Source organism: Carassius gibelio, chromosome B22, assembly GCF_023724105.1.
Source record: "Carassius gibelio isolate Cgi1373 ecotype wild population from Czech Republic chromosome B22, carGib1.2-hapl.c, whole genome shotgun sequence".
Lineage (NCBI taxonomy): Eukaryota > Metazoa > Chordata > Actinopteri > Cypriniformes > Cyprinidae > Carassius > Carassius gibelio.
Genome location: NC_068417.1, coordinates 37,932,639 through 37,944,677, shown reverse-complemented (window position 1 = coordinate 37,944,677; position 12,039 = coordinate 37,932,639). Strand labels below are relative to the sequence as shown.

The 12,039-nt window shown below is 36.6% G+C and overlaps 1 protein-coding gene across 1 annotated transcript; it reads right to left on the bottom strand.

The window, feature by feature from the left end:
* Positions 1–556: 556 nt before the first annotated feature.
* On the bottom strand, positions 557–11,689 carry gmppb (GDP-mannose pyrophosphorylase B). Its single transcript, XM_052590949.1, has 10 exons — positions 11,467–11,689; positions 10,710–10,906; positions 10,538–10,618; positions 10,397–10,445; positions 9,049–9,191; positions 8,635–8,793; positions 7,899–7,977; positions 5,862–5,989; positions 3,410–3,592; positions 557–1,356 (listed from the first exon to the last, which is right to left on the bottom strand). The coding sequence occupies exons 2-10, from the start codon at positions 10,836–10,838 to the stop codon at positions 1,225–1,227; spliced, it is 1,083 nt and encodes a 360-aa protein (XP_052446909.1). The 5' UTR covers positions 10,839–10,906; positions 11,467–11,689; the 3' UTR covers positions 557–1,224.
* Between the last annotated feature and the right edge of the window lie 350 nt (positions 11,690–12,039).

The following is a 12,039-nucleotide window of genomic DNA, read 5'->3' as shown; positions in this document are numbered from 1 at the left end:
TTTAAAATCTTAGGAGTACTTCATATAAAAATATAATAGGTGAAAGAAGTTCAGATGCCAAAAAGGTTTGAGTCTGAGTATAATGTATGTTACCAGACACTGCTGTCAAGAGATTTTTCCTGAATTGCAATTTTAGCACACAGTTTGTAAATGTTTGTCTTTCCCCATTGAAGTAAATAGTAGCTTTGTGCTACTACCCTGTTTTCACAGCCCATATTTGACCCTGGACCACAAAACCAGTCTTAAGTGTGAATTTGATGAAATTGAGATTTATACAGAATCTGAAATTAGGACAATATTTGGCTGATATACAACTATTTGAAAATCTGGAATCCAAGAGAAATCGCCTTTAAAGTTGTTCAAATTAAGTTCTTAGCGATGCAGATTACTAATCAAAACATAATTTTTGATATATTTATGGGAGGATTTTTACAAAATATCAGAAATGACACATACATTTCAAGGAATCTATGTATATAATTAAGAAAAAAGAACGAAAATGAAACATTACTGTCTTATTTATGTTCAAATCCTAAAAGGACACAGGTAAAAGGTGTTTCATATAACTTTCTTTCTTTATATATATATAATAGGAAAGACATCAACAACATTTGTGTACAGACATCACTTCATAAGTCTTAAATGTCTTTTTCATCTTTGTTCATCTGCACAGATTGTAACCATCACATTTCCTTGAGCGATGAATAAAAAATGCTTTGCATAATTTAGTACACACTACAACTTTACAGTAACCAGCTTTTGCATCATCTGATACATAAACATACTTCTCATTATTTCTACAGGCACCGAGTTTTATCCTGAAAGCGTTACATGCCCCTGTTAATAAATGGAAAAACACAATGAAAATAATACAAACTAGACAGCATACTACTGTCTCAAAACCAACAAAATGCACAAAAGCAAGGTGAATCCTAGTCTAATTGTCAGTAATAGGGAACACAATGCAGACAGAGGGAAATCATCAAAAAACAGCACTTGACAGGTTAGAAATGTGTGGTGCAGCCTTTTAGCTGGAGATCATCTCCTATAGATGTGATTTTTCCTGCAGCAGCACTTTCTAAAAAACCACAGTCAGTAACTGCATACTTCAGATTCTTCACAAATAACACCATTCCCATCACGCTGCTAAAAGCACAGTGGTCGATTCTCCTGTCATCCAGCAATTACACACTCGGGCACTTTGTGAGGGGCGTGAAGGGTCCTTCACATGATGATCCGCGGCTCAGGAACAGAGTCTGCGATGGATTTATGAGGCAGAACATTGGCACCGTTGATGTAGAGCTCATCGTTCACGATCACGTCTTCACCCAGGACCGTTACATTCTCCATCCGCACCTGTCCAACACAATCGTCATCATATAAATCATGCAGAAGAGAGCACAGAAGCAGCCTTGCACAAGAATAAATCCCATTCACATACTCCAACAGTTAGTGCTGTAAAACGACTAATCCCATCCAAAATAAAAGGTTTTGGTTTACAGAATATGTGTGTGTGTGTGTGTGTGTGTGTAATGTGAATATTTATGTAAATGAACAACATACAACATGCATATTATGTATTTATAATGTATTTATTATGTAAACACACACACAAATGTAAATATTTTCTAAATATATACATTTATATTCATATAATTTATGTTGTATATAAATATCTAAACAACATATTTTTCTTAAATGTATACATATATGTGTGTGTATTTATTTAGACAAAATAATAAATACACCATACACACACACATATATTGTACACAAAAAACTATTTTGAATGCAATTAATCACAAGTAATCATTTGATAGCACTAATTATAATTAAACTTTACTTGGCATATGACTTGCGCACAAAAGCACATTTCTTAATTTTAAGTCTAAAATGTGTTTTAATGTCACTTTTGATGAGGATTGAATGATATTTGAATAATATCGGTCTTTAAATGCAAGATATGTAAAGTGTACCTTGACTACTTGCAGTAGTTCAGCACAGTGGTGGACAGTAACGGAGTAGCTTTACTTCATCAAGTATCTGAACTTTACTGAAGTGGTTTTATTTTGTGTAACTTTTACTTCATTACATTCCAAAGCTTATCTTATGATTGTACTTTTTACTTCACTACATTTCATAAAACATATTGTTACACCTTATAATATATCACGTGCTCCGACACACAGAAGCTGTGTCTGTTTCTAGGATGAACTGATTCTTTTTGATGAACCTTTTAAATCGGTTCACAAATCGGACCAAACAATTCATTTCAAAGTAGAATGATCCGATTGCAGCTGTTCTAAATCTGCTGTAAAGGGTGATCTATACTGACCAAAATTATAAAAGCAACACTTTTGTTTTTGCCCCATTATGGCTCATGGTAGAGAAATGAATCTTTGATCTTTGAGTTCAGCTCATGAAAAATAGGGGCAAATACACAGAAGTGTTGCTTTTGTAATTTTGTTCAGAGTATAAGCCCGCTGAAATGCTTGAATGCAGACAACATCAGTGTCTAGAGCTATGTTTTAGGTAAAAAAAAATAAAATAAAAAAAACTAGTAAGTAACACTGATTAAATAAAATAACTCATCCACGTTCAAATTCCCTGCTGCCCTAACATTAAAGGTTTTATTAATATGATATGCATTTAGCCCTAGTCTGTTTTTACATTGTTTATCAACAGTATACATTTTTATATTGTTTGGATTAACTAGCCGAGCAGACAAGTATGAATTCACAACCATACTGGAAATAAGTAAATATTGTTAGCTGATGCTAACTGCCTAGCTAACAACTTTACTAGTGCTAAGTTGAGGTATTTTTTTAAATATAAAGTCCAAATATTTTTATTCAACCATCTAGATAGATTAGATTTGGGGGAAAAGAAAGGATGTGATGTTCAGAACATGGTAACTAGAGTAATTATCAAATTGGGAAGTGATGCCCTCTGGGGGCATTTGACCAGGGGTGTTTTTACACCACAGACAAGATTTGAGAAAGAAAAAAAATCATTATGAATGATTTTCCTTAAAATTATTTTCCTTAAAACTTCAGGCCTTATTCTCATGTCATATATAACTATGATGTTCTGCAAAACAACAAACTTGAAAACACTTTATTCTTACTGGTGAAGATCAGAGGGTCAGAGGGTCAGATCTTTTTTCTCTCAGGTACATCGCAGTGTAAGCTTCACAGTGAACATTACACATCACTTAGCATGAAATAAATGCATTTCAAATACACACAAGTGTTTTTTTTATTAGGGTATTTTTGTACATTTGAATAGAAGTCATTCTTTCAATAATTAGCTTGAGTCTTGGCCTAAAATTATTCATAAAAAAACTCCTTTGTAATTGTTATGAAGAAACTAAATGAAAAGGTGGCGCTCTGTCAACAGTGAAACTCACCCACTGCCCCACTGAAGAGCTCCATCCCACGATGCAGGACTCCAGCCAGGAGTGGGAGCGTATGTGTGCCCCCTTCAGGACAGTACAGCGCTTGACTCTCACACCATCCTCCAGAACCACTCCGGCTCCAATTGTCACATTGGGCCCGATGGTACAGTTTTCACCGATCACCGCTGTTGGGTCCTGGGTTGGGGTTACAGTTTGTCATATTTTTATTACATGCATCATATTCTGCTTAAAATACACTTATAGGCACAGTATATGTTGACAGGAGAACTGCTCTCTCTCTCTTGCTACTCTCTCAGTTCATCAAACAACTGTGGTACGAATATTTCATCAAGCACAGTGAGTAATGGCTTCTCCTGCTATTGTTATTTGGACCTCTTGCCACATGTACAGTTTATCTATCTCTGTCGTTGATGAGTGGATGATGATAAGTGGAGGGAAATAGTTAGGCTTTCTTTAGAATTAGAGACACACATCCAAACTTTAATTGAGGACAGTAAGAATGTTAGGGCTCTAGATATGGCTTTGGATGCGCTAGCTCAGGGATTCCTGTACATTGTTCGGTTCTGACAACAGAGCCCCCGCAGCAGGGCAACTGGGTGACAGTGAGGCATCGTAGTCAAAACACCGCTCTTCTGTTCCGATCAAAACATTAAACGGGTTCTCCCCACTCAGTGATGCACCCACTGAGAAACCTGATGAAAGTGCTCTAGTTATTGGTGATTCTATTGTACGGAACGTGAATATAGAGACACCAGCCACCATAGTCAAATGTTTACCGGGAGCCAGAGCCCCTGACATCCTGGCAAATTTAAAAGTGCTGGCTAATGCTAACGTAAATACAGTAAGATTGTTATTCATGCCGGCGCTAAAGAGGTTCGACTTCGCCAGTCGGAGATCACTAAAAATAACTTTAAAGAGGTGTGTGAACTTGCAAGCACGATGTCAGACACTGTAATATGCTCTGGTCCCCTCCCTGCTTACCGTGGTGATGAGATGCATAGCAGATTGTCATCACTCAATGGCTGGATGTCTAAATGGTGCCCGCAGAATAACATAGGTTTCATAGACAACTGTTGAAAAGAGATGGTCTTCATCCCTCCTGGGGTGGTGCCACTCTTCTCTCTTGAAATATGGCCCATAGTCTTAGAGTTCATAATTGACTAACTGGGGCCCAGGTCAGGAAGCAGACAGACTGGCTAAACCCACCGTCTGCTAGCTGCCTCACGTCACAGAAATCAGTTAATTCTCAGCACATAGAGACTCTTTCACCTAGATATCACACTATAGAGACTGTGTCTGTTCCCCAAACTAGAAAATACTAAAAAAGTGCAAACCAATTTAAGAGTTACAATTTAATTGAGGATCAACTAATAAAAAACCGGATGCAATACATATAAACAAATGATAAAGCTTGGCTTTTTACATATCAGGTCCCTTTCTTCAAAATCACTTTTTGTAAATAATGTGATCACTGATCATAATCTAGATGTGCTCTGTTTGACAGAAACCTGGCTAAAACCTGATGATTACATTTTATAATGATATATTTATAAAGATATTAGAAAATGTAGTATCCTCACAATAATATGCCTTCTTAGAGAAAAATGGTATCTGTGAGGATTTCCAGTCAGGATTTAGACCGTATCATAGTACTGAGACTGCTCTCCTTAGAGTTACAAATGACCTTATCATCTGATCGTGGTTGTATCTCTCTATTAGTTTTATTGGATCTTAGTGCTGCGTTTGACACAACAGACCGCAACATTCTTTTGCATAGATTAGAACACTTTGTTGGCATTAATGGAAGTGCATTAGCATGGTTTAAATCGTACTCATATGACTGCCATCAATTCGTAGTAGTGAATGAAGAGGTATCATATCGATCACAAGTGCAGTATGGAGTACCTCAAGGCTCAGTACTTGGGACATTACTCTTCACGATTTACATGTTACCCTTGGGAGATATCATCAGGAAACATGGTGCTAGCTTTCATGGTTATGCTGATGATACTCAGCTCTATATTTCTTTGCAGCCCTAAAGTAGACATGTCAGGCTTTCTATATATATCTCTGTCATGTTTCTCTTTGTTGAGTATTCACTGAGTTACAGTTCATTTTAATGACACATTTGTAAATTAAGATCAGTGCAGACAGAGGCTGCAGACACCACACCTTGTTTGTAATCTTTATTTTATAAATGCACAAAGTTTTGTTGTTATTATGTCTGTCTACAAATAAAAGTAGACCCTTTACAGATTCGTTTGATGTATTGCTCTTATCTGTACGATCAAAACTGAAAGTGTAATTTAAGTTCTTTTTCGGGGTTATCAGGAGAAAATGCCTCATAACGCGTATACGCGTTAATCGACTCCAGAGGGTTAAGACTGGTTTTGTGGTCAGGGTCACATATAATAAATATTTTGGAGTGAAAAGCATGTCTCACCACAAGAACGTTTCCCAGGAAGCCTGGCCCGGTACGGAGCCGCTCGGGGGCCTGCTGCCGTACAGACTGCAGGTACATGCACATGCCTGTCAGGAAGTCTTTGGGCTGGCCAATGTCCATCCAGAAACCTAAAACACACAAAATTAACAAAACAACTATAACTGTTAGTTTAGTAACTATATGATGCATATCACAACTGGATCAAATTACACCAAATGTGTCAAGGAGAAATAGCTTATGATGGAAAATCAAAATGTCAAACTGTGATGAAAAGCATGTAAGTTGGAGTAAAGAAGAGACCATGTTATTCAGTCTTGGTCCAAAAAGATTATTGAATCTTATATATATATATATAACATTTCTCTATATATGTATATGCCAAACCGATGCAAACAGCAAAGTTTACATCAACTTATTAATAACAGTTGTGTTCTGTTTGTTGGTGGTTGTTTCTCTCTATTAGTGCTATTGGATCTTAGTGCTGCGTTCGACACAATTGACCACAACATTCTTTTGCATAGACTTGAACACTTTGTTGGCATCAGTGGAAGTGCATTAGCATGGTTTAAATCGTACTTATATGACCGCCATCAGTTCGTAGCAGTGAATGAAGACATATCATATCGATCACAAGTGCAGTATGGAGTACCTCAAGACTCAGTACTAGGGCCATTACTGTCCACATTTTACGTGTTACCCTTGGGAGATATCATCAGGAAACACAGTGTTAGCTTTCACTGTTATGCTGATGATACTCAGCTCTATATTTCTTTGTGGCCCAGCGAAACATTGCAATTTGAAAAACTAACAGAATGCATAGTCGATATAAAAAACTGGATGACGAGTAATTTCTTACTGCTTAATCCTGAAAAAAAACAGAGCTGTTAATTATAGGACCTAAAAACTCTGCATGTAATTACCTAGAACACTGTCTAAGACTTGATGGCTGCTCTGTCATCAGTTAGGAACCTGGTGTGCCATTTAATAGCTATCTTTCCTTAGAAAGCTACGTTTCTAGCATTTGTAAAACTGCAAATAATCTCAAATCTCAAAAATATATCTAAATTACAGCCTATGCTCTCATTGTTAAATGCAGGAATGTTAATCCATGCATTTATGACCTCAAGGTTAGATTATTGTAATGCCTTATTGGGTGGTTGTTCTGCATGCTAAGGTAAACAAACTACAGTTAGCCCAAAATGCAGCAGCAAGAGTTCTTACTAGAACCAGGAAGTGTGACCATATTAGCCCGGTCCTGTCAACACTGCACTGGCTCCCTATCAAACATTGTATAGATTTGAAAATCTTGCTTATTACTTATAAAGCCCTGAATAGTTTAGCACCTCAGTATTTGAATGAGCTCTTGTTACACTATAAACCTCCATGTCCACTGCATTCTCGAAACTCAGGCAATTTGATAATACCTAGAATATCAAAATCAACTGCGGGCGGCAGATCCTTTTCCTATTTGGCGCCTAAACTCTGGAATAACCTACCTAACATTGTTCGGGAGGCAGACACACTTTTGCAGTTTAAATCTAGATTAAAGACCCATCTCTTTAACCTGGCTTGCACATAACAAACTAATATGCTTTTATTATCCAAATTCGTTAAAGGATTTTTAGGCTGCATTAATTAGGTAAACCGGAACCGGAAACACTTCCCATAACACCCGATGTACTTGCTACATCATTAGAAGAATGGCATCTACGCTAAAATTAGTCTGTTTCTCTATAATTCCAAGGTCACAGTAGCCTCCAGATCCAGTCTGTATCCAGATCAGAGGGTCACTGCAGTCATAGTGTTTGATGACAGGAATAGATTATAGTTTAAAATATATCAAGATAGAAAACAGTTTTTTTTTAATTGCAACATTTCACAAATGTACTTTTTTGATTTCCTTGTTTTTTTTTTTTATATCAAATGATATATAAAATATCAATAAAAGGAGGTAATATTTGTAATAAATACTAATGAATGATTGTATTTGAGGACTCCTAATCAGCCGTGTCTGGTGAAAGCTGTGTGATCCTTTACCTTGCAGCTCCATGGCATAAAGGTGTCCCTCCTCAGCCATCACAGGAAATATTTCCTTCTCAATGGAAGTGGGCCGCAACTGAGTACAAAATACAGAAAAGGGTTAAACATTTCAGCAAAATGAAAACAAGTTAAATGTGATGCAAGTAAATATTTTTGGAATCACAAAGAAAACAGTCCTTCTCCCTGAAAGATATCACTCGCATAACTGACCTAAGATACTGTATCACACAAATCTCTGTCACAGCCCTAAGCAGGGCTTAACAGGCCACACAGTGTATATAACTTTTAATATTTTTGAGCATTATCAAATCTGGTTGATAAAAAGTAAAGCTCAAACGGTGTTCTTTCCAAAGACACCAAAATTATGTTTGTAACACACTCTAGTAGGAAACTGTTACAATTATAAGTTAGGTAGAGCACTTTCAGCTGTGAGTCCCATAATGGGGGGTGCTGGCTAACAGGTTAAAGTAATCTTATACTGTACTACAGTTAAAACTGTAATTCAATGATTTTATGTATAAATCTCAATAAAGTCAGAACAATGAGAATGCATTTTTTTTTACATTATGGTAATTTGATTTTGAGGGGAGAAATATACCCATCCAAATGCAAAAAATGTACCATAGATTGCTTCCTATAAGCAATACTGTATGTATTGATTGCCGTCGAAAACATTTTATTTTTGAAAATTCCATATAAAATGTATTTTTCTGAGATGGTGTATGTGTCAAACCTGGATTCTTTTCAGCATGGCAGGGCTGAAGATGTACATCCCAGCATTAATTTTGTTGGAGACAAACACTTGAGGTTTCTCCACAAAGCGGTGTATTCGTCCGGTGTCTCCTTCATACACCACCACACCATACTTAGATGGCTCTTCCACTTTTGTCACCTGAAACATCAGCCAGACAATCCCAGTAAGTGAGTAACAGGTGAGTAATATTGGGTCAAATATTACTTCAGAGATGAGAGAGGCAGGTTAAATAAAAAAATGTACTTGTTTTATACCACTGAAAGGAGCTGTAAAGCTCCTTAAGATAGACTATGACTATGGGGTTAAGTCATATTTCAGCATTGCACATTGCATCTAAATCTCAGACAGTGGTTTCACAACATTTGGGATTTCACAGGAAAGTGTGTTTCTTACGACAATGGTGCCCTCTCTGCCGTGCTGCTGGTGGAACTTCAGCATGTCTTCGAAGGGAAAATCACAGATGACATCACTGTTGAGGACGAAGAAAGGCTCCTCGTTATCGGTCAGCAGCTCTCGCGCCAAAGCCAGAGGACCCGCTGAGAGAAATACATCAGATTTATGGTTCCACACTGACTGTGTTTGTGCATTTATTTAATCCTTTTGTGCTCCTCATTTGGGAGTCATACCTGTAATCTTCTCAGTAAAAAGTGACTGGATACCTAAAATAAAACTTTTTTTTTTTGCCCCAGTAAAATCAATGTAATATATTTTTGTTATATATGCAATAATTATGAACAATTTCTGCCCATTGAAAATAATAAAAATAAAAATGTAGAATATATTTTTGTTACTTTTCAATTAATGCAGTATTTCATGTTAAAATAGAGTCAATGACTGTAAAATCCAATTTCATAAACCAGATTAGTGCCATCTGGTGGAAGTAAAATAATAAAAACATCTGCAAGCCCACAGATTCCTATATAGCTCAATATAAAAGGCCTATAAATTCTCTAATTGTTTTTAGACATAAATACTTATTTTTATTAAGTTGTGGCATTTGGATATATATTTCTACATGCTAAAAGACAGCTTTTTTAATGGTTTAGATTTTTATTAATGTATTGGTTTTGAAATGTTGATTTGAAGCATTTCAGTTTTTGAATGATTATTGCTACAGTCAAACCTGAACACAGAGAAAGCATTTTATTACACAAAACATTTAAATTCTATAAAAATGTAATAAAATTTAACAGGATTGTTTTATCACAGCTTAATCCCTCTGGGTATGATCTGATTTGTACCTCTTATTTCGGTTTTCTGACTCGTTTTGGCTATATGGTTATAGCCATACCAATTCATTTTAGTGTGTATAATTGTGTGTGTGTGTGTGTGGGTGGGTGTGCCTGTTTTGCATCTTGATGTTTTAAAGTAAAACCCCTTCCTTGTAGTCTACTTTTTATTGCATTGTAGTTGAATTAAAGCTTTTATTTTACATATTGGCTGTGTTGCTGTGCACTTTTGTCTCCATTGTCTTTTGTGGCAGATTTGTATATTGTATACACAATTCTCTGAATTGTTGTGTTTTTATTGATCTTCCATTCTTTTAATTTCATTTTTGACCATAGACAACAAGTGTGACTATTTTGTTTTCGAATCATGCCCTCAATTTTTTTTTGTGTTCACATACCAAGTGACATAAGTCACCAAGTTTTGTTCCATTCCCAAAAAATTAAAAACTGAATATTTTTCTGTCAAAAGTGACTGAAGAGCACCATAAAACAATATGAAAATGTTCACCTACCAGTGCCTAGAGGTTCCTTCTCATGTGAAAGGGAGATTTTTATTCCAAGCTGTGCAAATCACAAATAAGACCGTATGATTTTTGATATTCACCACATAAAAACATGAAACATAATAAAGGAGTTAAACACAACAAGCATACCCTCTGCTCCTGAGCTCTCATCTCTCGCTCCAACAGCTCAGACATGTAACTCACAGCCAAAATCACATGACGGACTCCAGCCTGACCACAGAGACACCACACATTATCATTATAAGGCTGTAAATCAATCAGAAAAGGCACAAATGTACAGAAAGGTGTCCTGGTGAGCTACCTTGACCAGAGCCTCCACCTGATGGAGCAGGATGGGTTTGTTGCAGAACTCCACCAGAGGTTTGGGCACGGTGAGGGTGAGCGGCCGTAACCTCGTGCCATAGCCACCAACCAGGATCAGAGCTTTCATTGTGGGTCACTGGAGCGGGACGCTGGCAGCGCAGATGGGCATCAGGTGCAGAGATTTATATACGGTACCTGAGAAACAAAATGAGAAACATCTGCAACAATCCTCATTATATGAGTGTTTGTAAAGGGCTTCAGACAGTATTGAATGTCACAATGGGAAATAGTGACACCTTCTTTATGTCCCGTGAGAACACACCCACACAGCACACCTGTAATACCTGAAAATCATCTCTGAACAACGAACAAGACTGTGATGTTGTATCAAGTCTGGACACATGAACACATCATTCTAACACAACTGGAATTAATGTTAGGACAAAATATCTTATATTTTATTCTCTCTTTCTTGTTTGGTCTAGATTACAGTTTTGAAGAAGTTCCCATGTATTCTGGACACTTGTTGGCTGCTTTTCCTTCACAATCAACTTATTATTATTAATCAACAACTATTATTTAGCATCAGTAGTAATAGTAAACGCATAACGATGTTTTCTACACACTACTGTAGCTGTTATATATATAACGTTAACGTTATATCAGTAAAACTGAACAGCTCGTGTGTTCATATGATTTAATGATAAACTCCCCCAGTAAACGATTCACCTGCTACACTGGTTTGATTGTATTACCTTCAAATGATCCACAAAACAAAGCTGTCACTTCCACAGACGATCTCTATTCTTAGTTTGATCCGTTGTTTAGATCTGACAGATTTAATATCTGTAATATTATGTGATGAACAGAGCGCAGTTCCGTACAGTGATGACGAGACAGAGAGGGGGTGGAGCCACTAGAGCGTCATGGGTCAATGGACCGTGCCACTATTGCGGGGAATCTACGGACATTTGCCTTACATTAGAGAAGATTTTACGTCTTGCCAACATCTTTTAAACGATCGAAGAGTAATTTATAATTAATTGATGTATGACACTATATGTCATGGCGCTAATTATAAACAACATAATGGATTAACAGTTAATATTGGCTATGGTCTCCCCCATTAAAATGGCACACGCGGCATGATAGACCAATCATTTCATAACAACGTGGCGCGGAAGTGAATAAGAGCCGAATCAAAAATCACATTCCATAAGAAAAGTCAAGCAGTTTTATTTATAGTATGTAAAATACATGAACAACAGTGTCAATAATGTTTTTTATTATATAAAGAACACATGACCGGCTGAATGCTATTTACTATT

What these genes read in the sequence shown, in the direction of transcription:
- gmppb (XM_052590949.1), bottom strand. Translation starts at nt 10,838, where the DNA reads ATGAAAGCTCTGATCCTGGTTGGTGGCTATGGCACGAGGTTACGGCCG. An exon ending in GAAGGAACCTCTAGGCACTG is followed by an intron (nt 9,192 to 10,396) that starts GTAGGTGAACAT and finishes TATTTCTCTCAG; the next exon opens with CGGGTCCTCTGGCTTTGGCG. An exon ending in GCAGAGAGGGCACCATTGTC is followed by an intron (nt 8,794 to 9,048) that starts GTAAGAAACACA and finishes CTGATGTTTCAG; the next exon opens with GTGACAAAAGTGGAAGAGCC.